This window comes from Hermetia illucens, chromosome 3 (genome assembly GCF_905115235.1).
Source record: "Hermetia illucens chromosome 3, iHerIll2.2.curated.20191125, whole genome shotgun sequence".
Lineage (NCBI taxonomy): Eukaryota > Metazoa > Arthropoda > Insecta > Diptera > Stratiomyidae > Hermetia > Hermetia illucens.
In genome coordinates, this window is record NC_051851.1 from 73,386,102 (window position 1) to 73,413,641 (window position 27,540).

General features: G+C 40.7%; 4 protein-coding genes across 4 annotated transcripts; all 4 read left to right on the plus strand.

The window, feature by feature from the left end:
* The first annotated feature begins 4,655 nt into the window (after positions 1-4,655).
* On the plus strand, positions 4,656-5,099 carry LOC119651257 (lysosomal acid phosphatase-like). The gene is made up of 3 exons (XM_038054751.1): positions 4,656-4,785; positions 4,838-4,933; positions 4,992-5,099. The coding sequence occupies exons 1-3, from the start codon at positions 4,660-4,662 to the stop codon at positions 5,097-5,099; spliced, it is 330 nt and encodes a 109-aa protein (XP_037910679.1). The 5' UTR covers positions 4,656-4,659.
* On the plus strand, positions 5,087-6,124 carry LOC119651258 (lysosomal acid phosphatase-like). The gene is made up of 4 exons (XM_038054752.1): positions 5,087-5,215; positions 5,272-5,424; positions 5,482-5,874; positions 5,935-6,124. The coding sequence occupies exons 2-4, from the start codon at positions 5,272-5,274 to the stop codon at positions 6,079-6,081; spliced, it is 693 nt and encodes a 230-aa protein (XP_037910680.1). The 5' UTR covers positions 5,087-5,215; the 3' UTR covers positions 6,082-6,124.
* A 13,206-nt stretch (positions 6,125-19,330) lies between these two features.
* LOC119651252 (testicular acid phosphatase homolog) lies at positions 19,331-21,050 on the plus strand. Its single transcript, XM_038054743.1, has 6 exons — positions 19,331-19,608; positions 19,661-19,756; positions 19,833-20,066; positions 20,122-20,274; positions 20,332-20,724; positions 20,804-21,050. The coding sequence occupies exons 1-6, from the start codon at positions 19,465-19,467 to the stop codon at positions 20,948-20,950; spliced, it is 1,167 nt and encodes a 388-aa protein (XP_037910671.1). The 5' UTR covers positions 19,331-19,464; the 3' UTR covers positions 20,951-21,050.
* A 4,591-nt stretch (positions 21,051-25,641) lies between these two features.
* On the plus strand, positions 25,642-27,449 carry LOC119651589 (lysosomal acid phosphatase-like). Its single transcript, XM_038055236.1, has 6 exons — positions 25,642-25,908; positions 25,961-26,056; positions 26,133-26,366; positions 26,423-26,575; positions 26,640-27,032; positions 27,103-27,449. Exons 1-6 carry the CDS (start codon positions 25,765-25,767, stop codon positions 27,247-27,249), a joined length of 1,167 nt encoding a protein of 388 aa, XP_037911164.1. The 5' UTR covers positions 25,642-25,764; the 3' UTR covers positions 27,250-27,449.
* The last annotated feature ends 91 nt before the right edge of the window (positions 27,450-27,540 follow it).

Consider the following 27,540-nt stretch of genomic DNA (forward strand, 5'->3'; position numbering starts at 1 on the left):
ATATCTAATATATATTCTTGACTGATGTTTTTGAAGACGAACAGCTTGATCGACCGCACTTCATCTGCAACGAAATTTTAGTCAAACGGCGTGTTGTGGATGTAACATTTCTGCTATGAGCGAAGTTGGGTGTATACGCAGTTTAGGGCACGTGATGGAAACATAGCAAGTGAGGAACACTTTTCTAAGAAGCCATAAAATGTCAAGATAATCTGGTTGTATGATCAATTTTGCGGGAGTGCGGTTCAACCAACTGAGGAAAGAACCTTATTTAGGGTTAAGAAAATTGGAAAATTAATTCCGATATCGATATCCTCGAAAGCTTCATCGATAAAGAGCAGGCTGGTTTACGCCCCACATCTTTCGAATCATTGTGGAAGCAGTGTGGAATTGAAATCACCATTCTTCTTGTTATCGATAACGTCTTTCATACCGACTTTGTTGGAAGACCTGGAGTGGTAGAATGGAGGATATCATCTTTCCTTAAAGATAAAGAAAGGAAGAAAAGCATAAAATATTAGGATTTGTATGAATTGACGACGACCAAATGGCCATTCTGAATGGTTGGAGACACGCAAGAGAGAAATCTATCCCGAAAACCTAAAAATTTGCCGATATTGACCGTGAAGGTTCGCGCGCTTGCAAGCCAGGCTCGGGAATGTAGCGGGGAGGGGGGCTTTGAATGGTTTCTCAGATAATCTCCCAATATTCGCTAGAAATAGCCCCACACGTGGAACGAATGGTCGAATATGCCTAGAATGCCATTGCATCTTACGTATTTAAAGGCATTTCTAACACTAATCCTCCCACCAGTACCACCCGTCTAGATAGGCGGCTATGTGCTTCACCTGCATCTTCATTAAAAGAGCATGTACTACTACGCAGCCGAGCCGAGTAAATAAATCACTGGCAACACATGTCAGCAATGGTGGGCTTTTGGAGCACTTTCCTTTCGCATACAGCAAGGATACAAAGTGGTCGGTATGCAAATGGCAGTTCATTCTCTACTTTTCCTTTCATTATCAGCGCCACGAAGAAAAGCAGGCAATCTTCGGTGCACTCACGCGGTTGCCACCTACCGGTTCGAGTGTGTAGGGAAGAGTGCCTTTATAATTTATTCGGCATTAAGTGAACATAATTTCTGCAAAGCCCCGATTTCTTAGGTTACCACCAGAGTCGCCATTCTGTTCTCGTCGCCATTTTGAGAATCTACCGTTCGTTGAAGCATGCAGCATTCCGGAGCCTTGGCATCCAGGTTATCCCCAAACTGCCCCTCCGTACCCAAGAAAGCGTCCTCCAAGTAGCAACCATACATCAAAAATTCGGAATCGTTTCTTTCGATGTTAGATAGACATTGAAAAAAAGCGAAGCCCTCGTCCTTAGGGAAGAACCCTAAAGAAGGTGCTGTCCCGAACTCAGATTCCAGCGGCACCTGATAAATCGGGGTGCAACAACAGCAACAAATTATAATATGTACTCGTATATAAGCAGTCGTATATACATATTATAATTTGTTTTGTTCATTGAAATTGCACTAGCGCACCGTGTGCAAGTGAGTGGCCCGCAATAGTCAGCAACGGATGCAAGCCCGAATACAAAGCCCCATCAGTTCTATCTCCCTTAGCCCTCGCTCTGGAAGGCAAGGACATCTAGGATTTTCTAACAAAACCTGTAGTTGAAAAGATTACGGAAACGACAATCGCCCTGTTAAAATGCCAACTTTCTTTGATTTCCCGAGTCAGTGTTTCATAGTACACCTTTTTCTTCCCATTTTACCCGCCAATAATACCTATTATGCGTGTCCGTGTATTGATCCGGTGCCATTCCATTGCAGGCAGCTATTAGCTGGTCAAGCATTTCAAACGCAGAACCGCATCTTCTGCACTGATCGTACTTTCCATACTCTTTGATTATTAGCTTTCTATGAACACAGATGGACATCGGTGAAAGGATATAGGAGAAAACTCACGTGTTTACCGTGCATTGTCTTCGGCTATCATATATCCTAATTCGACTTCACCAAACTCAGGGGATCATAAGGTCGTTCTTCGAAGTTAAGTGTCCGTAACTTGCTCAAAAACAGTCATATGCAAGGGACTCGCCTGTTTTTGATGCAAAAGTAAGCACTTAACGAACCGACTTGACAGTGATGTTGGGGTAAAACGTCAATTACGCCCCTGCCCCAGATGTCACGGGACAAGACACAGCTGGACCCTTTCCAGATTGTTTTCCTTCCACAATATTCCGAAACATATATTAGTGAAGGGATGCGAGTGTGCTTATTATGTTCTCTTCCAAAGAGATGCCACTTCATATGCAGTTCCACGCAACGCAGGAATTCGGACAGCATAGGTTAAATGAGGCTCGGGATGTCCTTTGCGAGTAACTTGGATTTAACATTCGCCTAAACATTCGCAATATCACAGGTGAAGATGTCAACTTGGAGCAATTGACTTCTAAGATGGTCAACAGTACCTGCATATATACAGCTGGAAGTCTTCAAAATGCACCAATTTTGTCATCTCCCACCTAGTACGTACAGCTTATTTGATTAAAAAACCATGCCTTTTAGGAACATTCAGTACCCAAGGCGACCCCAGTGCCATGCAGAACCTACCAGATGTTCTGAACTTGTAGAGAGTTGCCAAGCAAGCAATCGGTCTTATATCTACTAGGTCCTGCACGTTGTGCTTCTTAGAGAGAGGGTAATTAAATCCCGACAGAATGTGCATATTGGAGCGATAGATTGAGTATTTTGATGAGCTGCTCAATAACTAAAATATCGGCGAGTTGGAGATCCCGCCAACTGAAATCGACGGACAAATGCTTCTACCACCAGGCATGGAGAAACAGTCCCTGCAATTCATCGGCTTGAAAACCATAATTCGCCAGGATCGGATACAATTACACCAAGTTGCTTAAATATGAAGTGGTTCATCAATAGATACTCAAGGTTTGGGAGAGCAGATCAATGCCTGGCGACTGGCAACAGGGCATTATCTCCTCCATACACAAAAAGGGATATTGGACAATGCAGCAATTATAGAGGTATCAGGCCAGATAACATCATTGGCCCATACCAAAGAGGCTTCACTCCAGATAAATCAGCAACAAATCAGATTCTCTGTGCGGCAAGCGATGGAAAAACTGTTGGAATAAGGACATCAGCTGCACCATCTTTTCAGCGAGAATTAAGAGAATTCGTTATCCCAACGAAATTAATAAGACTAGGCTAAACCTGACCAATGTGCGATGCCAGATAAAGGCAGGAGGAGATCACTTTCGAGTAATGATAATGACCATTCAATATCAACAACGGTCTAAGACAAGGGGATGCCCTACCATGCGTCCTCTTTAACCTTGCCCTGAGAAAAGTGAATCGCGATACCGATGTCAATGCAAGAGCACCATCCTTTTCAAGTCCACCAAACTGCTGGCCTATGCAGGCGTTATTGGTATTGTTTAAAGAGCAAGAAAAAGATGTACAGCCTACTTTCACCTACATCGAGCAGGCTGGGAGACAGGCAGACTGCAACTTTGAGACCGTTGCAAGTTTCTCCTGTTCAAGGTGGAAAATCACAACCGATAACAACTATGACTATGAAATTCCGCGTTAACAACCATCAGCCTGTTCCGTTCGAAACGTCTCATCATAGGGTCAAAGCTCTTACTATACAAGACGATGATCTTGCGAGTTCTTATGTATTCCTCGCACACTTGGGTTCGTAGCAAGAAAAATTGCGAACTCTTGGCCGCGTTCGAGAGAAAAATCTTCCAAAGTATTTTTGGTCCCCTACATGAGATGGACGATTCCGTAGCCTGCATAACGACGAAATCTATGACCGATACCACAACCGTCTGGCTGTGGATAGAATCCGGCTCAACAGGTTGCGGTGCATCTAATCCGTATGGATGAAGATGATCCAGCCCGGAAAGCCTATAAGGGCAATATCTATGGTAGAAAAAGAAGACGAGGCAGACTCTGCCTTAGATGGCGCGATAGCGTAGGTCAGGTATGTCGAATTGGTGAACCTCGACGCAAGACCGGCGCGTCCGGAGTTCCTTACTAAGATAGGTCTAGACCGGATACCCGTTATTGCGCCGTGGACGATGATGTCGCGTGATAAGTGCCTTTGGAAGTAACCCATTGAGCATGCACAGCATGATGAACATATCGACCTCAATGTTCTTCTAATAGTGTTAGTTCTTAGCTTTTGATCTGTAACTATCAGGTGTGGTGGTAACTGATTCAGCGAGTAATCTGCATCAGCACAATTGTCCTGAGATGCTGCGCTGGACCATAGCTATTGAGACCAAAGGTATCCATCCCTCCTCCGTGTACAATCAGGTACATAACTTTATGCCAATACATACTAATTTGATAATCTTATAATTACATTATTATACCCAATTGCATGCATGTATTAATGCTTCTGTAATTGTATCAGAGCAAGACAGTTGATTTATGATGGAAGCTAGATTACTTTTTACTATAAATTAACCGGGTTTTGTCTGGAACTTCATTAGTTCTGCAGCTGCTTAACTGATTAGCGGAATCACATCAAATCGACAGATATTATCTGCTTTCCCCACAGCCTCCAATAAAGTTATATTACTACGAACTGTGCCACCTGCCAGTCAGTAAAAATTTAAACTGGAATGGCTCGAGATCTTATTTTACTGAGCATTTTGATACTAAGCGGGGTGCACACTATAAACACCAAGTTCTTGTCGGATTTTTCACAATGTGGAAAAAGGGAGTCTACATTGAAGGCAGTTTCGATGGTAATTATTGTATTGTATTTTGTTGTGTTCATTTTTCAGTTTCATTTGTTAGCTTTTCCGGTATGGAGATCGGGCACCTGCAGTCCCATATCCATTGGATCCTTACCGTGACTATCCTTGGCCCGGTGGATATGAAGCCTTATCACAGGTATAACGTTCATTTAAGTTTTTAGCATAATTTGATGTTTCATTCATACCTTTTTCAGAGAGGAGCTGAACAACTACATACCTCTGGATTGATAAAATCCGTACGGTATTCATCCCTTCTTTCAACAAATTGTGGCTCAGAGATTAAGATCTTCATAAAATTTTAGTTTTGAGTAGTTCCGTTCAGCGTTGTGTTGACAGCGTTACAAACTTCTTAAATGGATTTGTCAAAGTTGAATGGCCCTCAAAGTTGATTAACGTCATACCGCTGGACCAGGATGAGGTAACATTTATCAACTTCTATTCAACTGACTTGAGCTTAACCGAAATTCATATCAGATGTTAGCTGTACCTGGAAAGTCATGTCCCAAATATGTGAAGATCATAAGAACTGGACCGCCCTTGGATGATCCGGAATTTAAAAAAATCATAGATTTTGAATCAGCGGAGGGCAAGGAGTTTCTAGCTCATATAGAGAAGAACACGGGTCTTGTAAGTATAAAAATGGCAAATATATAAACAACTTTCAAAATATGTTCATTTCTACAGCCCACTTTCTGGTCCAGCATCCTACTCAATCTTGAAGATACTCTATCGATTCAGAAAGACAACAATCTTGAATTGCCAGCCTGGTCTGAACCTGTTTACGAGCCATATCTGAAATCACTGAGTCCCATTGTTTTTGATGGTTGGAGCTCTTCGTATTACATGAAAATTCGTAGTTCGGCTCTTTTTAAGGATATGACGAACAGATTTGACAACCTGATCACAGGATCTGCCGATCAGAATATATTATTGTATTCAGCTCACGACGCCACTATTGGTGGAATGCTTTATTTGTTTGGGATTAGGGATCAAATCCCCGTCATGCCTGCCTATGGATCCTCACTCAATTTGGAACTTCATGGAAATGCAGAAATAGAAAACGATTATGAAGTGAAGGTAATTAGAAACGCTTCCCAGTAATCCCCATCCATTATTCTGACGCAGTATATTTTTCAGTTGGTATATTCTGCAACTTACGACGATGAAAATCCTACTGAAGTCAGTATTCCAAATTGTTCGGCACCGTGTCCTTACAAAAAGTTCAAGGCGAACATCCAGCCGAATCTTGTAGATGAAGATTATGATGTTGTATGCTCGAATTAATAAACTGGCAAAGATTCCGCGAAATCTGATCAATACTGCATTTTCTGAATAAAACAATTATTTAAAAAAGATGTTTCTCTCACCTTTTTTAATATTAGGAATTAGTGGCTTTAGCAAACTGCGACTTTGGAAAGGAAAGCGGATTTCGCTATTGATGACTAGATCATCCAAATGGTATGTCCTTATTTCCAAGTAATTGGCCTTAACTGGGGTCCTGGCTTTCGAATCCGATACTTAGATATCAATATACCTACGCTACCTAGGTTTTGATAATATTTAATACAGTGAGAACTGAGAAAAAGCTACAGAAGATTAAACGTTAGTCGATCTTTTTCTTCTGGACTGGAACAATGTCCCCAGAATACCTGCTTTTTCCTACCTAAGCGGGAAATCACTTCTCTCCTTCATTCGGCGGAGTACTTTTTTATGCTGGATAGGCCAATGCACTGGACTTGCTCAAACAAAGCGCGGTCCAAGATCAAACGCTTGAGTAATTTCTTTAAACGAGACAGAAACATATGTAGTAGTTAATAATGTTCTACGTTAAGTTTAAGGGTGAGCTCCCCATACATCCGAAAGGGGGCGTAATTTTTTCACCGAAGATAGTCAGTGTGGGTATCAAATAAAAGATCTAGTTTAGTATTTTCCAAAGATGGCATATGATGCAAAAGGGGCGATAATGCAGTGGCTGGAAAGTGATCATTTGTTCTCGGTTCCATTTTTGAAAGCTACCATGGCTCCTGGATAAAATCACGAAGGTTCCGCTATACAACGTGTTTAACACCTGTTCGGAAGCTCGAGGCTTCAGGTATCAAAAATTTCGTGTATTTTTCTGCAGGAACATTTGAATTTAGAACTGTTCCATTTGTACGTAACTTACTGTGTTTATGCATTTGGCATGTTAGGCTGCTCACTTTAGTGTAATATTGATATTCGGTGTTTTAAGTTACAGTAAATTTATACAAATTTACACAAAAAACAATGGTGGGATTTTCACCAAACTTGCGAAAGGGGGGTTTCCACTCACTTTCCCAAAATTAGGCAGATACCGGTGTGGAAGTGTTTTTTTTTCGGACTTTTCGGTTGGTTGTGTTCGGATGGCTCAGTGGTTAGAGCGCTATGCTGTCACACGGAAGGTCCCAGTTGAAATGCCCTATCACACTTGAAGCCCCTGATCCAATTGGATTGCCGCGCCAACGATTATTATTATAATAATTATTTTCGATTGGGTAGTTTCTGAGAAGGCGATACCTTTACAGTTCCTACACTCCCGGGGTTTCACAATTAATGTATATACTAACAATGACTTCGTAAAGTGTTAAACGGGATCTTTGCTTTCGTACCCCACATTTGGTTAAAAACAATTGTATACCCCCCTTAAGGTCAAAATAGACCGATGATACTCACTGTACTGACGTCCACCTCACCATCGAATCACATCAGAGCATAAAAAATTAGGCATACTCCTCACCATCGAAAGCTGAATCCGTTTAGGAAAAGCTCATCGATTATGAGATCCTCTCCAATATCCAAGGTAGGAAAAGACCAGGATCAAAGGAGTCTTTTTAACGTCCCAAAATGTGCGGGAAGAAGATGGGAGGTTACTCTAGAGAAAAAAAGCCATGAAACAAAAGTTAAACCTGGAAGAGTTATACTTCATTTTGCTCCACAAATTACATATCTCGATTTCCCTCTGAAAATTGTTCGGCTTCTGTTTCCTCCAGTGAGCACAAGCGGTTACAGTCTCCAGACATCTTTAGATGTGGCTGTATTACCGCCAGTAAAGACGAAGGTACTGGGGATTTGGAATAGATACCGGACCTCGACGGTATAAAAAACAAAGCCCTTAAGCTGGCTGTTCAGCCGAAAGCAGACGTATTTATAAAATTCTTTGACTTCACAGATTGAACTTGGTAAACCTCCTAGTAAACCATCTTCCTAAAGATCTATACGTAAATTGAGCACGATAGAGAAAATGCTGGAGTGAATAATATGTAAATGCGATACACGGAAAGGGTAGAACTAGCAAGTAGTAAGTATTGAAGCAAAATATTTCGCGGATATGAAATTGTATTCATCCGAAGCAATCACCGCTATAAACAAGTGGCTGAAAGATACAGGTCTTATTTTCGCGGAGGAGAAAACAGAGACGGTGCTTATCAAGAAGCGCCATAAGGAAACCATTGCTCGTATCAAAGTGGGGAAGCATATCATCACATCAAAACCAGCAATCAAAATGGAGTGATGATAGCTGCAAGGCTGAATTTCAAGCAATATATACAACATGTTTTCACTTAGGCGGTTGTAGAATAGTTTCAAGCGGACTATGCGAGAGTTCCAGGACATCTATGGAAGCGGTGAAGGATTTAGGTGCAATATTTGTGGTTATTACAGAAAATACAGCCGCAATCGTGAAATGCCAAATTTGCATGTTTTCCCGAACTAGTGGCTCATACTTCAACTTTTTTCGTACGCATTTAAACTCAATGTTGTACGCGAATCGAACTGTCTTGTCAACTAACAGCCCAGCAGACTTGTGCGCTATATGGCGATTAAGACCCTGCCGACAATAATACAATCACCGGCAGATCAGATTTTCTCTTTGCGGCAAGCGATGGAAAAACTGTTGGAATATGGACATAAGTTGCACCATCTTTTCATCGACTTTAAAGTCGCCTATGATAGCATAGCCAGGGTAAAACTGCACACGGCCATGAGAGAATTCGGTATACCGGCGAAATTGATAAGACTGACCCTGGCCAATGTGCGAGGTCAGATAAAAATAGCAGGATCACTCTCAGGGCCATTCGACATTAACAACGTTCTAAGACAAGGGGAATACCCTATCATGCTTCCTCTTCAACCTGGCCCTGGAGAAAGTGATTTGCATGCAGTTCACCTAACTACTGGCCTATGCTGACGATGTTGACATTATGGGAAGAACAACCTGAGATGTACAGTCTACCTTCATCCAGATCGAGCAGGTGGAGGGGGGGGGGGGGGGGGAGGGGAGGGGGAGCTGCACATCAATGAAGACAAAACAAAATACATGAAAACCAACCAATAACAATAACATCGAATCGCACTGGTCAAACGAAAACAATAAAGATGAAGACTACAATTTTGAGACCGTTGAATATTTCTCTCTAGGGTCAAAAATCAAAACCGATAACAGCTACGTCGACGAAATCCGTGCAGGGTTGTTGGCTGCCTGAGCCTATTTCAGATTTATCTGAGTGTAATTATGCGGTATTTCCAGCGATTAATTATTTGAAATAATAAAAAGCCACCCATTCTGCATTGGTCGCCTTACATTCGCTCTTTCATTACCAGCTATTTATAAGTCCGGGTAGCGACCGTGCTATGCTGAATGGCACCCATAAATCGTTCCGTCTCAACAAAGAGTTTCCCGGCATATAACAGCCTATTCGGCAAATGGAGTTCCACAGAAGAAATTCACGTGTGGTGTATTGTCATCGACTTCCACTCTTACATCCCCTCTTGGTTTAACTTCACCTCAGTCAGAGGATTTAAAGATCCTTCAAGTCAAATGGAGTCGGTTGGCAATTTGCATTACAAGCAGACGAATGCAAGGAACTCGTCTACTCTTTGCTTTTAAAAAAATGCGTATGGAGTCGCCTTGGCTGTAAAGTTGTCCCGCAATGTCAACCATGCCCTGTCTCCTCTGTCAGTTTCATCGGCTCCACCGCAGAATTTGGGTGATACATTCGGAATTTGGACATAGTAGTCTTTGTCAGCAGAAGATATTTTCCATATCATCCACGACAATATTTAGAATGCATGTGCTAATTAAGGGATAGCGAATATATCCAGTCCACTTATTTTATTTCTCCGCGAGCGATGCGATTTCAGTATCAGCTTCACACATCGCAGAACGTCGGACAGTGGAGCGTAATCCAAACCACTAACTCGAGCATGAGTTCCTTGCAGAATTCCTAGGTACTTGAGATCTGTCTCAGTTATAGTTTCGATATGTAGGTCACCAAAGGTTTGTCCAACGATGGTGATGTCCTTTGTTAATGGCTTGGATTTGACATTCGCTTAAATCAAATTCCATCCGAATATCACAACAAAACTTGTCAACAATGCGCAACGGACTTCATACACATAGTGTGTTTGGTCTCTAGGTTTCCATTGATGATTGATGATTAATGGGCGTTAAGAATTTATAGACAGCTTTTAAGCAAGTAACCGATCTTATATCTGCGAAGTCCTGCAGCGTATTTTTTTCAGGATCTACAAGACAAGGGCATGGTCCTTAAAATAGTCTCTCAACATCTACAATAGATAGCGTGGAGTATGGAAACGATTTTCCAGTGCCTCAAGCATGTCGCACCACCTCGCACAATTAAAGGCGTTTACTATGTCAAGGGCCAACAGGGGCACAACTCGCCGACAGTGGCGACTGTGTGCCCCAGCCAATTTTACCGCCTCCAATGGCATCAATCAAGGATCACCCCGCCCTAAAACCATATTGTGTTGGTGAGTAGTGTCCCGCAGCACATATTGCGTCAGTCAATCATAAATTAATGAGCTTCTCAAGCAGCTTCCTCGTTGTGTTCAACACACTGAGGGTACGATACGCTGACGGCGCCTCTGGGTCGCCTTTGCCCTGCTTATCAACACAAGACTTGTAGCCTTCCAGCAGGAGGGGAAACCCGCTGTCAAACATGCATTGAATACGTCGAGTAGCGAGTCTGACTTGTATTTACACACGAATTTCAACATTGCGCTGTGTCCGGCACAGTCCGGCCCTAGTGCCTTTTTGTCCTTCATGGAGGACCGCCTCCTCTAGCTTCCTTGCAGTGAAGAGTGAGCATTCCGCGGTACTCACTTCTTCCTTGACAGCGTCAGTTTGAATGGGGTGGACAGGAAAAAGAGCCTGCACGATTTCTTCCATCTTCGCTGCCTCCACGGAACAGAGCGACCGATGGGCACCGAGTTTTTTGAAAACCAGCATGTACCTAAGGTCCCATGGCTCTCTTCTTATGTCGTTAATAAGCGTGCCTTCTACATTTTGATTTCGTGCCGGAGTTCCTTTTTCCCACTCTTATACTCTGCGGTTCTGAGCATCACCCCGTCTTGGCCTCTTAGGCGCTGAGCAATCCGCCAAAGTCTGAGGCAATTCCTTCGTAGGCTTGTAATTTCAGCCGGGTAATTTCCCGGGACGCAGTTTCCTTTTGTGAGCCGAAGCGTTTCAAGCTGCGGTAATAAGACTAATTGTTGAATGAACTAGCGATTCAGTTGCAGTTGTTCTGTCAGCAACTGGGTCATGTCACTGATTTACCTCTCTTGAGAGAACTTCGACAAATTCGGCGGCTGCTGGCTATCACGTCAATACTGACATGGTCAGTGCTACTTTCAGTTACCCTTGTAGTGTCCTACCTTAAACAGTCGCGCCGACGTTCCAAACGAAGCTTCTATAATTCCTCATGGGTCACCTAACTAATCATACGAAACCGAATCTTCTGACCGTACAACTTTACACCCGCAACTTCATTACAATAAACATGCAGTTGTAATTGTACCAGCGACACATCGTCATTTAGGCAAGACGCAATCTCATAATTGATTTGAGAGCCTCATTTAGGTTTTAGGTTTTTATTTTCTCATAGTGACTTAGATCTAGACATGATTTATCTTAAATTTATGATTAGCAAAAAAAATTATATTAACTTGTTTTAAATGGGTGGCTATAACATTTTTTTCTGTAATTTAATTCATTTTTTGTGTTTATTTAATCGACTTTAAATTTTTTTTAGAAACTTATTTACTTACGCCCACACTAAAGGCGCGAGAAGGTTTGAATCTACTTATTTAACATAACTTAATCTAACTTAACCCAACATGATTACTTACTGAAGATCACAGGCTACCGTAGGTTTGTTTTTGACATTTAGTCGGGTACTCACGATATCGTCGAGGTAGCTTAGAGCGTGCTGGGTATAGTGTTTAAAACGGAATCCAAACTGCAAACTGTGATTTCTGCTCCAAATCTGTCTGACTTGCAGGTGAAGCATTATGTCGTTGGGAACCGAGTTGTAGTGGAACTCATCAATTATAATATATAGCGGCTGTTGCCAAAGCAATTGCTTCGTCGTTTTTTTTTTATCCGACAAGTTACAGGAGGTTGCCAGTTTTTTCATGTTCAACCTTGGTTCTAAATCTGACTTGAATTTTTCCCAGTTCATCAGGGCAAAAGATTTGACAATTGTCACAACACGCTTTTGCAATGCAGAGGTCGAAGATAGTTTGACTTCCACTACATAGTGGTCGGACACACCTGAAAGCTTCCCTTAGACAACAGAAACTACTCAAGGAAAAATTGATAAGAAGGTCTTGTTGCTGAAACGTCGTGAATCCATTTTAGTAGGGTTTCCTCATTTCTGTTGACCAGCGTATCGCCCCAGAAGGTGTGCCTCAAGCTGAAGTCGCGACCGAAAATAAGGTATTTAGACATTCACGTCTTGGCCCAGGTCAGTGTGGGAGTTGCATATAATATAGACGAAGCGACCGACATCCGCTTATTATCTTCTTTTTTCACTACTGCCGCCGCAGCGGAAAAGCAAGCAGGTTCTCGTTGATGACTTCCTCAAAAATATGTTCTTTCCTCACTAAAAAGGACGCGCCAGTTTTATTGTCATTCCGGATAATGTTATATCCAGGAAATTGAGCATTGTTCCTGCTCTCAAGATAGGTTTCCAAAAAGCAGTAGACGTCTGCTTTTCGAGTGTCAATCAGCACTTCGGCAGTGGCACGTTTGTGTTCATGTGTGATTAGGGACCCGGATTTAAAAGTTACCATGTTTAACTCCATAGGTTGGGAAATAGGTTAACAGCACCGAATTGTCGTTGCTTGGAGAGGGAGCTAAAGCAAGCGCTTTATCCAATTCTGGAAAGCCTGGAGGACTGGGAGTTGGTAGAACAGCCGCTTTTGGGTGAGTGTTACGGGCCTGACTTGTCAAACTTTATGACAGTTGTGCCACCGTCTGCCTGACCCGGGAAACTTCGGTTGTTTTCCGATTTTTAGTAGCCATTCTGGTGGCTATCATCTCTTTGTAGGCTGGACGGCCGCAATAGCACGCAAGGTGGCCAGCTTGGCCGCAATTGCAACAGTGCGGCTCCTCACTTGCGGGTTTCATGCTTTCCCCGCATGGATGGTTCTTTGGGTACTTCACGCACCTGTTTTCAATCGTACAGTTTAGGCCGGTGTGCCCGAAATTCTGGCAGTTAGAGAAGTGCACTTGTTAATTGACTTTATCTTTTCAAAAGTCATCTTTTGATGAAGTTCGGACCTAATTTTTTATAACATTAATGAGCTCTTGAGTGGGCTTAAAGGTGGCCGCGAACAACCCTGATTGCGCTTTAATCGGGAGCGTGTCCTTAATGCAGAAGGGGTACTTGTTGTGGCGTTCAGCCATAGTTCTTTAAGAAGAGCGGAAATCTTTCCATGGTTCTCAACAGACTTCGCAAATATCAGGGCCCTATTTTCTTCTTTCCTTTTAAAGGTTGCTTTCCATTTCTTTTCTTCAAAACCCGCAACAATGGTGGTACATTGAAATTATACCGGATGACGGGAGGGACCTTTTCTTTTTTGTTTTTCGGGGCAGCAAGATGATGCCTGTAGAGTACTTACACGCTTAGCGCTAACCTGCTTTTTAATTCCCTTTTTGCGAACTACTACAAAGTTGAATGGGTCCTCATTCGTTGTTTCATCCCCCTCTAGACCTACATCCAGGGACGTATCTTGCTACTTTTTAAGATTTTGTGTGAAACAAAAACCTTATCTTAATCGATTCGGTGTCTGTCTGTCTGTCTGTCACACCCGATTTGTTCGTAAACGGCTGGACCGATTACTACGAAAATTTGTGAGAGCATGTGATCTGATGTTTACATGTAGCAAATGGCGCTATTTTGTCTTAAGTTTAAAGAGGGGGGGGGGTCCCAATACATGTGAATGGAGGGTGCAATTTGCTTTCGCAGAATGTAATCTTGTGCGGTATCAAATGAAACAGCTCAATTCGCACTTTTCGAAACGTTCGGTAAGCTTCGCCAATACATTCGCAAGTCGGGTCCATTGAGTGTGGGTACTGCCTCTTAGATAAACTACGTAACCCTTTTGGGTGCCAGAGACTCATCTTTCTTCCTCTCCGTCTGCAGTTTCTCGTTTAGAAAGAACTTCCACCTGGAAATGAAAATAGAGTTTGGTAGCAGAGCTGGTAGTTTTGATGCAGCAGGTCTTCAGGTTTTTAATGCTAAACAGTTTCCACGCTTTCGACCTATAATACTCCTTGGTCACCTTTATTAGTTAATTTGTCCTAAAACTCGAGAATAAAAAATGAAATGTTATTATTCTAAAGAAGCTGGGACAATTCAATGATTTTATGGCTAGAACCACTGTTTAATTGTAATCTTTAATCAAAAATTCGTTTTACCAAAAAAAATCCAACACATGAAAATTGCACGTGATATAACTCTTTTATTATTCTAGATGTTTTGATCCCAATGCATTATATTTATTATAATCATCTATTAATAATTATAGAGAGGACAGAACTTTTTTGCAGACCGATGTTATCAACTTTGAGGGTACTCCAAACAATCGGTATCGAAAGTATCTAAGTAATTTTTTGATAATACACACCAATCTGATAATTCTATAATTATGTTATTATACCTAATTCCATGAAGGTATCAGGTATCAGGTATCTGCAACTGTACCATAATTGGATAGTAGATTAATTAGGGAGCTTAGATTACTTTTTGCTATAAATTCACGGGATTTTGTCTGGAACTTCATCGGTTCTGCAACCGTTCAACTGATTAGTGGAATCATATCAAATCCGAGACAAATCATCTAATTTTCTTTTTGCCACCACTAACCAGGCAGTTGAAGTTTTTAACTGCAATGACTTTAATAAGTTCGTTGCTTGAGATCAAATATTAATCGGTATTTTGATACTGAGCGGCGTGGATAGTATTAGTGCGAGGTCCTTGTCAGGTTACTCACCATGTGCGAAAGGAGAATCTACATTGAAAGCTGTTTCAATTGTATCTATTGCTTTTGACGGCCATTTGCAACATAACTGTATAATAATTTTCAATCAAAAAATTACTAAAAGCTGTTCTATGTATGCACTTGCTCGTACATGAAAGTTTCGGAGTTTTCTTAAAAAAAAATCAGAAAGGTTACCTATTTTTTCTGCAACAAGTGTTGAAGTTCAAATTTGCACCTTTGTTACCCTCTTGTGTGCCATGTAGGCTTTCAAGTTATCGGCGAAGGTAACAAACGACCTTTTCGGAGATTTATTAAACTCAAAAAGGTGAGCAATTCGCCGGCGAATACTACAAAAAGTGCACTGTTCCTTGCTACAATCCATTCAGGACATGAAATTCTCGATTGGTAGTAAAATTTCCGTCTGTGGTGGCAAAGCACTTAACATACAACATACTGAAGATCTTCGCTACGAAGTGGCGGGAAACTCATTCTTCAGGAACCTGAAAATCAGTCCATCCAAACAGATGATATCCAAGGCCTTTTCCATGTCCTTCCTCCAGATATGCTCACTCAGGGCTTTCAATACCAGAACCTTAAACACCTTCCTGATGTTAGGCAACAAATTGATTGACAGGCAGTTCGTAGGACTGGTGGATCCTTCCCTTTTGAACATGATGCAATAATTACAAATGACAATGTCGGGTAGATGCCTGAGGAACACGTTGAGAATGCCATCTATACCGAATGATATCTTATTGTTTACCTGTGTGAATATGGAGGTTAAATCCCCACATAAGACGAATGAATCAAACTCGGTATGCGATCAGTCTGCATAACTGGACTGAAATGGTGAACTCCAGTGCCATTCGTTTTCGCATCCCTTTCCACGATTTCCGGAAGTCGCGAAGCTGGAATGCTCTCACATAAGTTCAAGTTTCAGGGCATCATCCATCATGATGCCTTGCGCATTAGAAGTTGCATTATTAGTGTTTATACCTCAATCACTAAAATGTTGTATTTTGCTACCACCGATTTTCATTCTCGGCGCAATTACTCGCGACTTCTTCCGGAAAAGCCTGTTTATTAATGTTGTTATGGAATCCGAATCGCTTGGTGAAACACCCTTTAAATTCTACCGCCATTGCAAGATCACTTGATTTATGTAATATTGGGGAATTAACTTCAAAGTAATCTCAGAGGGTGATTTGAACTCAGCCAATACGGGATAATGATAGTTTCCATATCTCCTATAAATTTTTGTGACAAATGTCAGCAGAAAGCTTTTTATTTTTTTGAACCCTTTTTATGACTGCCGTTTCAAAACGTCCCTCATTATTGCGATGTTTGATCTTGGCGATGACTTCTTCGACTGGATCCGGCGCCAGGTTCTCCAACTTGAAAATAAAGTTAAATATCCCCTCCTTATTCAAGTTCCTGTCCAAGGCACAATCATACCGCCCTTTTCTTATCAGCAGGTGGGCATTCCTCTCAATATCGCCTAACTCTTGGAATTAGTTCCAATCTGGTTAAGAGGGTGAAGGCGAGCTCTTTACAAGTGGCATTTATACTCTACCTGGTATTACTTTCTCCAAGATTTTTTCCCTCTGATATTATTTATAGCGTCTAGCCATGAAGTATGCACTCCAATTGCCGACTATAATATAATAATTTTGCGGCCTGCTCAGCCCGAATGACATTAATAGTGAATGGAATTCCACTTTGAACTTGGCTTAATTCTTTCCCTCTGCATAGACTGAAAGAACGTGCCAATTTCCTCCTCTAGGCAGTAAAAATAAAATAAAAGAGACTTCCATACATTCAAAGGTTGCAAGTTCAGGCTTATTAAATTGCCTGCAACGATAATGGTGACCCACAAGTATTGCGGTACCACCTTCCCCATCAAAATTTCGTTCTTTGTTTATCACGAGCTCGGAATCCTTGAATGTTACAGAATGCCTCGGGCAAGTTCCCCAATAGAGAGATCTCGGAGTATTTTGAATACCTCATCGGGCTCCTCCTCCGCATCCAAACCTTCCAGAAGGGAATTTTGCCAATTTTTTTGCTTTTTGTAATCAGCTATTTGCTGACATTTTATTCGGACTCCCCCTGCCACCGTCCTCTTGAGGTTTTGTGTGGAACAAAACCTTATTAAAATCGATTCAATGTCTGTCTGTCTGTCTGGCTGTCACACCCGAATTACTGGAATAAACCTGAATCGATTGTCACGAAATTTGGTGCGAACGTGTCGTCTGTGAATCCCTCTACATATTGCAAGTGACGCCATTTTACATTGAGTTCAAAGGGTAATTCCCCATACACGCGAAAAGGGGGTGTATTTTTTTTCAAAGAATGTGGTCACCCCGACGGTTACTATAGTATATTACCATATTTGAGAAATTTACTTGTAAACCCCACTCACGGCATTCTAGAAGTGCAATTAGTATTGGTGATAACGTAGGACATAATTCTGGAAAGTTTGAACGCCATCCAACAATTATTAACAAAGTTGTTGAAAGTCAAAACATATCACTTCACGTTAATTTATCCCACTCCAAGACGCGTATAACGTCATCATCATATAAAGTGAACCTGAGCAAGCGGTAAGGTCCATGGAGACATTTTCTTTCTTCTTCTTTAGCTTCATTTTGTTTGAATTTCTGGGGGGTGTTCCGTGATAGACTTATGTGTACATACGTATGCTTTCGTGCACGGAGTAAACTGGCAATGCATCAAGGTGTATTATATCATCAGTATACAATAATAGGCAATGTTTGTTTAAAAAGCGAATACGGTTTCATACCAGGGCAAAGACAACACGTTAGACGCTGCCTCACCTCTGCCTGGGAGCAGCGTTAGCGAAGCTTCGACCCAATATATTGACGGATTAATACTCAATCTAATTCGTAGCCATGTCATGTTCTGTGAATTATATAAAGTCCCCATTTTATATCTGCCAACCGCTTCGGTCACGCAGTTCCCTGGCCAGAGATAACACAGCGTCTGACGAATTGTCTCTGCTCTGGTACGAAACTGTGAAGCTGTCTTTGCTTTTTATTTTTGAAGCATGGGTTTTGTGGGCCAAAAAAGAGGGAGTAAGTTGCTCCCCATTTGGTCCGGTCCAACACTAAGTGGATGCGGACTTAGGATCTTAAGATGAACACAATATTTATGCCTCTAATATGTATGTACATATATTTTGTTTGGCAATGTACAATGAAACATTTTGCATTCTTAGTTATGTACGAACGGAAAAACGTGTATAGAGAGTTTCCCACATAAGATGAACACAAAACTTTTGTATCTGAAGCGCCAAGCTACGCCAAGCTAAGCCATACTTAAATTATTCTTGTTATTTTTCGTTTTTTGTTTATTATTTCATTTTTTCGGTAGATAAACCAAAAAATCACCCAGTTTTCCACCTTCAGGGCTACCATTGCCGCACTTGTCACTACCGCAACCAACCTGGTTAGCACCCTCGTCTGTAGCTTCTTTACCGCAACCGTTGTTACCGCTTCTCGCACCGTCTACTTGATGGCCTTCTATGTCCTCCGTTACCTGAAACCTCTCCCTCAAGGCAGCCGGACTACTCCATGGCTGCAGAAATATTCGAAGAAGATTTCACTTTTTTCCTGGCTACCTTTTGAGATAGCGGGCTCGCCATTAGTTGCTCCGTAAATTTACTGTTTTGCTCCATTAATAATGAGACCTAAATTTTTAAAATCTTACAATTTCTGAATTAGCTCGCCGTTTCTACTTTCACGATTAACTATTCTTACTTTCACTTTTTTTAAGATCTGGGTCCTCCTCGTTACGCACTCCACGGCTAATGTGTTTGCATAGTGGGAGCAGCTCTAGCCCGCCACATGTCGACGTCAAATTTGAAAAACATGGGGAGGGAAAATTCTCAGAAGGAAAGCTTGCTGACTTTTAATCAAAAATTGGTTTTATCAAAAAATCATTACATGTAAAGTGCACGTGACATATTTTATTATTATGTTTTGATCTCGGTGCATTAAATTTATTATATGCATAATAATAGCTAGAAGGAAAGAACTTTTTTCTAGTCGGTGTTATTGACGTAATCAGTATCGAAAATATCTAAATAATTTAATGGTAATAAATACTGATCTGATATTCTCATAATTATGTTATTATGCCTAATGTAAACCCATTAACGAGCTTAGATTACGCTTTGATATAAATTGTCCGAGTTTTGCCTGCAACTTCATCGGTTCTGCAGCCGTTCAACTGACTAGTGGATTCCTACCAAATCCGCGACAACTGTTCTAATTTTCTCGTTGCCTCCTGTAAATTTAACTTTTCTGAAGTTTGCCACTTACCAAGCAGTCGAACTTCTTAACTGAAATGGTTTTGAGTAATTCCGCTACTCAGCACCTTATTTTACTTAGTATTTTGGTACTTAGCTTTGTCGATAGTATTAGCGCGAGGTCCTTGTCGAGTTCTTCACAATGTGGAAAAAGGGAATCTACATTGAAGGCTATTTCAATGGTATCGGTTGTGCAATATTTTATCGTGTCCATTTTTCAATTTTATTTATTAGCTTTTCCGGCATGGAGATCGGGCACCTGTGCTGACATATCCAATGGATCCTCACCGCGAGTATCCTTGGCCAGGCGGATATGAAGCATTGTCACAAGTATGACCGCCACTTAAATTTTATTTTTTTTTAAATTTCGTCATAGTTTTAATCTATTCCATTCATATTTTTTTAGAGAGGAGCTGATCAGTTATATACCTCCGGATTCATAAAATCCACTCGATATTCATCCCTTTTTCCTAGTAATTGCGATTCGAAGTCTACCAACACCATCGATCTTGATCAAATGTTGGTTCTGAGCAGTTCCGTTGAGCGTTGTGTCGACAGCGTTACAAACTTCTTAAATGGATTTATTAGAGGCGAATGGCCCTCAAGTCTAATTAACGTGATACCACCAGACCGAGATGAGGTAACGTTTTTCGCTTTCATTTAACTCTCTTTATCTTAACTCAAACTCGTATCAGATGTTAGCTGTGCCTGGAAAGTCATGCCCCAAATATGAAAACAGTGTTATAGCTGGACCGCCTTTTGATGACCCAGAATTCAAGAAAGTCATAGATTTCGAATCACCAGAGGGTAAAGAGTTTTTGGCTTATGTGGAGGAGAACACCGGCATTGTAAGTACAAAGAAAGGCAACCCAACCAACAATTATCCATCTCCGTATTTTCTATAGCCTGTGTTTTGGTCCAGCATCCTATTATTTCTCGAGGATACTCTGTCGGTCGAAAAAGACAATAATCTTGAATTGCCTGCCTGGACTGAACGTGTTTATGAGCCTTACCTCAAACCACTTTCACTCATTGTTTTTGATGGTTTTGCCTCTTCATATTACATGAAAATTCGTAGTTCCATTCTGTTTAAGGATATGTCGAACAAATTTGACAACTTGATAGCAGGATCTGCCGACCAGAATATTTTACTGTATTCAGCTCATGACATAACTGTTGCTGGAATGCTTCATTTCTTTGGGATTCGGAATCAGATCCCTTTCATGCCAGCCTATGGATCCTCACTTAATTTGGAGCTTCATGAAAATTCAGAAATCGAAAACGATTATGAAGTGAAGGTAAGTGGAGATATTGCCCACTAATACAACAATATGCTAAGGACCATTATAAGTTTTTTTAACGCTGCGTATATTTCAGTTGTTATATTTTGCATCTTATGACGACGAAAATCCAATTGAAGTCAATATTCCGAATTGTCCGGCACCGTGTCCTTACAAGCAACTCAAGGCGAACATCAAGCCGAACCTTATAGAAGATGATTATGATAGTTTATGCTCACAATGATGAACTGGCAACTAACAATTAACAGAAACTACTTTAAATCTAGTCATTACTCTGTTCACTGAATTCCTGAATAAAACAATTACATATATGAAGAAAATAATTATTTGATATTCTGGTCCCGTATCTTTTTTTTTTTTTCAAAAAATCAACTTTTTCTTATTGTACGTATCTATAGAAATAATGTACAAAATATTATATAAAGCTGTGAGCGCAGCAAATGTCTTTGCGAGCGTTGTTCCGAGAGTACACACATTTTGAGAACTTCCAACACAGTTTTCAAAAAGCGTTTTTCTTGGGACCACGATTTTTGAGCTAGCTCAAAAATTTGGAGTCAATTTCCTTATGGGTATCGACTTCAACCCTCGACTGGTGTCGATATTTTTAGCTACGTAATTGGTTTCGTGGGTCCAAAATAACACCAATTAGAAAATAGCAAATAAATAGTATTATCTATATACAAAAATTGTGGAGAATGTCTGCATATTTTTAAGAAAATAACCCCTTTTTCAAATACAAATCAACTTTTTGTACATTTTATCATATATCTTTCATCACAAATTTACTTATCGCTTACAGTCTTGGTTTTTGAGTATTTTTTTAAGTGTGTACTTTAGATAGTTGAAAAATATGGAAAAGTTACGAAATATCAAAAGCAAACACATTTTTAGGTTTAATTAGGCTCTGAATTTAAATAAAACAAAAAAAACTATAAACTGAATGCAACTTCAAAATATTAGCGAAAACTAAGCTAGTTCCTTAAACTATTCTATATTTGACATTTGGAGCACTATGCCTTTTTTTTCAGCCTTTGTCCCGTTCACAAGCGGGGTCAGCTCATCATGATCGGTTTCGCCATTTGGTTTGGACCTGGATGCAATCGCAACGCTTTTAAATTCCCTTTCAGCGTATCAAACCACCATTGTTTCGGCCTGATTTTGGGCGTTTACCATTGACTTCCATATTCAGATCAATCTTGGCAAGTGAATTCTCGTTAGCACGAATTACGTGACCATACCATCGAAGACGCCCACCTCGCAGTTTTTCCAAGATCGGTGCAACCCCGTATCGATCGCGTCCCTAGTCCAACGCAACATCTTCGTTTCCATTACCGCATTTTAGATTTAAGACCTTCGTTGATACGCCAATCAGTTGTGAAACGCCGTTTCATCCAGGTTGCCCTAATGCGTGAATCTCATAACACAGTTTTGCGGTGGCTGATAATATCGACCCGAGATATTTAATTGTTCAGTTCTGGGCAGTTGACTACCGCTGACAGTGATTTTTCCTACTTCATGGGGATCAGTCGTCAAAAATTCAGTTTTATTTAGATTCAATCTGAAACCGTGTTGCATGGGCCGATTATTCCATTTTTGGCCAATTGCTCGAGTTAATTTTTCCGATTAGACGCTAGGGAAACGTCATCTACATAAAACAGTGTATAGTGCGCTGCACATTGGATGCTCCGTGTGGCAGTGTCCATAACCAGAACAAAGAGGTGTAGTGAGAGGGCGCTTCCTTGATGAACACCAACACAAACACGAAACGGTTTTGATACACTCGCCATACTTCCAACTTTACTTTTCAAATCGTCGTAGACAAATTTAACACAGCGTACGAATTCTTCTGGCATTAATTGTTGTCGTATAGCACACCAGATTACTTTGTGTGGCACATGGTCAAACGCTTCCTCCAGATCCAGAAATGCAATGTAAAAAATCCGATGTTTGTCGCGGTGTTTCTCCATGAGTAACCATGTAGAGTGTATTGCGCCAGTAGTTCCGCAGTCCTTGACAAATCTGGCTTGATTGACGGTAATTTCAAAGATTTCAAAGGTTATCAAGAATGCCTTCAAAAATCATCATGGATGACATTCTTATAAACTTGCCAATTGACGAGCGGTTTCTTTTCATGAACCTTCATTTCAACAACTTTTTCTTTTTCTTCAGCCTTCCGCTTTGTGGATCGTGTTTTTTATTTGGCCCCACGATTCTTCCACCTTCGTAATAGTTGGTAATCGCATAAGTGAGATCATTTCACCTCAGTAAATCGCTACCATTTAATGCGCGGCGGGCCAATGCGTTCCTCACATTGTTTTATCAGTGGCTTGATTTGCAGAACGGCAATCAACGGCCGATGTTCAGGTGCGAGCGTCTCAAAGGGAATAGCTTTGCAATCAGTGGCCGTGGTAAAATGTTGGCGTCTTATAATCGTTTGATGAACCATGTATTCTTAAGTCCAAGGTCATGGGTGTCCGCAAAATCGATTATACGCTCGCCACCCTCATTGCGTGTTCCAAACCTCTTTCCCCCTGCGTTTTCACCAACATGTCTATTAAGGTCGGCGGCAATAATGATATAGTCATCAGCACGCACGTTACAGGTCTTTTTATCGAGAAGTTGCCAGAAGGCATCTTTTTCGGCAACAGGTCGACCTGTCTGTGTTGCGTCAATAAATGTGTTCACACCGTATGACTTTGTTAATAACAGTTTGATTTTCTTCAACCACCAACCAAGTTTTGCATTATGTTCTTCGTTACACAAATGCCAAATTTTATAATTCTGGGATGAACATAAGGGGGTTGCCGGGTAAATATACTATTATTAACTTTATTTGTGCAGATATTGGAACCGGATGTATTTTGAGGCCTAGATTTCGTAAAGATGCACCACTGTGATTTTTTTCAGATTTTTTAGTTGGATAGGTTCTGACAACAAGACCTATTACACTTTTTGGGGGTCATATTTTGAACCCCCCCTCTTCTATGTTTCTACCAATGGAATGGAAATGGAACCAGTTTCGAAAAGTACCAATTGAACCCTTTAATTTGATATCCCACACGGCCACATTTGATGTAAAAAAAAATTGCACCCTCCATGCACATGTATGGGGAACCCCCCTTAAACTTGACACAAAATGGCGCCACTAGCTGCAGGTAAAGAGAACAGCAGATCACACACTCTTACCAATTTTCGTGACAATCCGTCCAGCCGTTTCCGAATAAATCGGCTATGACAGACAGACAGACGGAAGCCGGAAAGCCGAAAGAGAGAGATGGCAAGCAGATGGCAACAGCGAAGGGACCAGTCGGAAAAGGGTCGTTGGACTTACAGGTTGATCCCTTCCATCAGCGAGTTGCTGGAGAGAAAGCATGGGGAAATCAATTATAATCTCACCCAGTTTCTCACCGGCCATGGAGGATACCGTCAATACCTGTACAGGTTTAAATTGGACACCTCACCTTTTTGTCCAAACTGCGACGGGGTCCCAGAGGACCCAGCGCACGTATTCTTCAAATGTCCTAAGTCCGTGGAAGAAAGGAGGAACTTAGAGGAAACTCTAGGTGAAGTGTTATCACCGCAAAATGTTGTTCGGAGAATGGTAGCTTGTCAGGAAAACTGGGATGCGATCAATTGCATGATCGCAGTAATCCAGGAGAAACTGCGAAAAACAGAAAAATTGAGGAAGGCTGGGTTCCAAACCCCGCCGGAAGACGGAAGGAGACCTAGCTAAAGTAAGCTAACTCCGCCCCGTGATGTAATACCTAAAGGTGGTTCCACGGGGTAGGGGTTAGTTGGGGGTGGTTTTAGTGGGTAAAAATCCCACACTCTGGCGGCCCAGGCCACAGTCTTTTGAAGATTTCCACCTCCTAAAAAAAAAGTAAAAAAGACAGACAGACATACAGACAGACAGACAGACATCGACTCGATTCAAATAAGGTTTTGTTTCACACAAGACCTTAATAATCAATCCAGGGAGTAACATCAAAATTCACAGTGATGACGATTAGCAAAAAATACATATGTATGAGATGAATAAACGCCATACATAGAATCGTTTGCTATTACTAAGCGACGGAGTCCATTTAAATAAGGTGCTATTCGTACAAGTGCTCTCAGGATTTTGTGTAAAAGGAGCTTTTAAAGCCTCATGTTTTTGAAAATCGATAGTGAATACTTAAGTTTCGGTATGCATATAAAAACGTCATTTTTAATAGACAATATAATTGTTCTTACAAGGAAGAGGATCCAAAGATATATTTCGACTGATGAAGGTCTGAAGAGTAATATAATTCTATTATTTTAGAGTCGTTTTTCCCCGAAAATCATGCTATATCCCGTATTTCACACAAAAGGCTGCTTTCAAGGAAAAGTGCTTACAGATTTTGTTATCGATTCGTTCAGAAAATTTGAATGGATAAAAGCAAGAAAAGAAAATGAGAAAAACCAGAAAACCTAAAAATTCAATATTAGTATTTTGCGAAGAATTATCTTCTTTTTTAATGTTATGGCTTTAATCACTGGTTGGTTGAAATCTTTAATCAAAAATTACCTCTATCGAAAACATCCATTACATGAAAATGTGATATAATTTGTTTATTATTATATTTTGGTCCGATGCATCATACATAATAATAACAAGGAGGAAACAACTTCTTGGCAAGCAGATGTTATCAACGATGAGTGTGCACTACTCGTATTTTGTCGATATCGGAAATATCTAAATGATTTTATGATAATACATACATACTGACCAAGATAATCTTATAATTTTGTTACTATATGTAATCCCATGCCTGGATTAGTATTTCTAGAACTGTTTCATTATTGGATAGTAGATGCATGAGGAAGTTTAGATTACGTTTGACTATAAAATGACGGGGTATTGTCTGAAAAGTCATTGGTTTCGCAGTCGTTCTACTGAATCGAAGAAACATATCAAATCCACGACCATTACTTAATTTTCTCATTGCTTCTGGTAAAGTTCGATTACCCTGCAGTTTACCACATACCAGACAGTTGAAGTTTTTGACTGAAATGGCTTTGACTAACTTTGCTACTCGTAATCTGATATTACTCGGTGTTTTGATACTAAGCGGGGTGTGCAGTACCAGTGGACGATCATTATCGAGTTATTCACAATGTGGGAAAGGGCAATCTACATTGAAGGCTGTTTCAATGGTATTGCTTGTGCCATATTTTACTGTGTCCGTTTTTCAATTTTATTTGTTAGCTTTTTCGGCATGGAGATCGGGCACCTGGAATGGCTTATCCATTGGATCCTTACCGCGATTATCCTTGGCCAGGTGGTTATGAAGCACTGTCACCGGTATGAATATTATTACCTAAACCTTAAACATATAATTTCGGGTTACATTCAATCTAATTCATTCATATTTTTTTAGAGAGGAGCTGAGCAACTACATGCTTCTGGATTCATAAAATCCTCTCGATATTCATCCCTTCTTTCTGCTAATTGTGACTCAGAGGCTACTGGCGCTGTCGACTTGAATAAAATGTTGGTTTTGAGCAGCGCCGTCGAGCGTTGTGTCGACAGTGTTACAAACTTCGTAAATGGATTTGTTAGAGGCGAATGGCCCTCAAGTTTAATTAACGTAATACCAATAGATGAGGATGAAGTAACATTTGCCTGCTTTCAATTATCTCACTTGATTTAAATCCACATTTATTTTAGATGTTAGCTGCACCTGGAAAGTGGTGTCCCAAATATATAAAGCCCATAATAACTGGGCCACCCATGGATGACCCTGAATTCAAGAAAGTCATGGATTTCGGATCACCGGAGGGTAAGGAGTTTTTGGCTTATGTGGAGAAGCACTCGGGTATTGTAAGTATAAAGGCAACCCAACCAAACTACATATTTTCAAACTACATATTTTCTATTTTTGCAGCCTGTGTTTTGGTCCAGCATCTTATTATTTCTTGCGGATACTCTGACGGTCGAACAAGACAATAATCTTGAATTGCCTGCCTGGACTGAACCTGTTTATGAACCATACCTCAAACCACTTTCTCTAATAGTTTTTGATGGTTTGAGCTCTTCCTATTACATGAAAATTCGCAGTTCGATTCTATTTGCAAATATAACGAACAGATTCGATAATCTGATCTCAGGATCTGCCGACCAGAATATTTTAGTGTATTCAGCACACGACGCAAATATTGCTGGAATGCTTCATTTCTTTGGGGTTCGAGATCAGGTCCCTGTCATGCCTGCCTACGGATCCTCTCTTAACTTGGAGCTTCATGAAAATTCAGAAGTAGAGAACGATTATGAAGTCAAGGTAATTGGGATCATCCCCTATTAATGCTGAGAAAATCACTACCCATTATTCTAATGCTGTGTATTTTCAGTTGGTCTATTTTGCATCTTACGACGAGGAAAACCCTGTTGAAATCAACATTCCAAATTGTCCGGCACCGTGTCCTTACAAGCAATTCAAGTTGAACATTCAGCCGAACATTATAGAAGAGGATTATAATAGCGCATGCGCGAAATAATGAATTGAGACAGATTCCCTTTTAATGGAGACTACACAGAATCAGAATCTCTGCTCACTAGGAGCAAATTGTGTGAGTGAGTAAAACGGCAGCTCTCTTAACTTCGGTACGTTTTTGTTCATGTAAATACATGCATTTTGGGAGCTACTTACTCCCTTCTTCAGTACAATTCCTATTAAGTTTATATGTTTTTACCTAAATAAAGTAATTATATTAAGAAATTGCTTCTTTGATATTCTTGAATGTTAAGAATTAGTGGTTAAAGGAGAAGACAGTTGAACCCTGGATAAT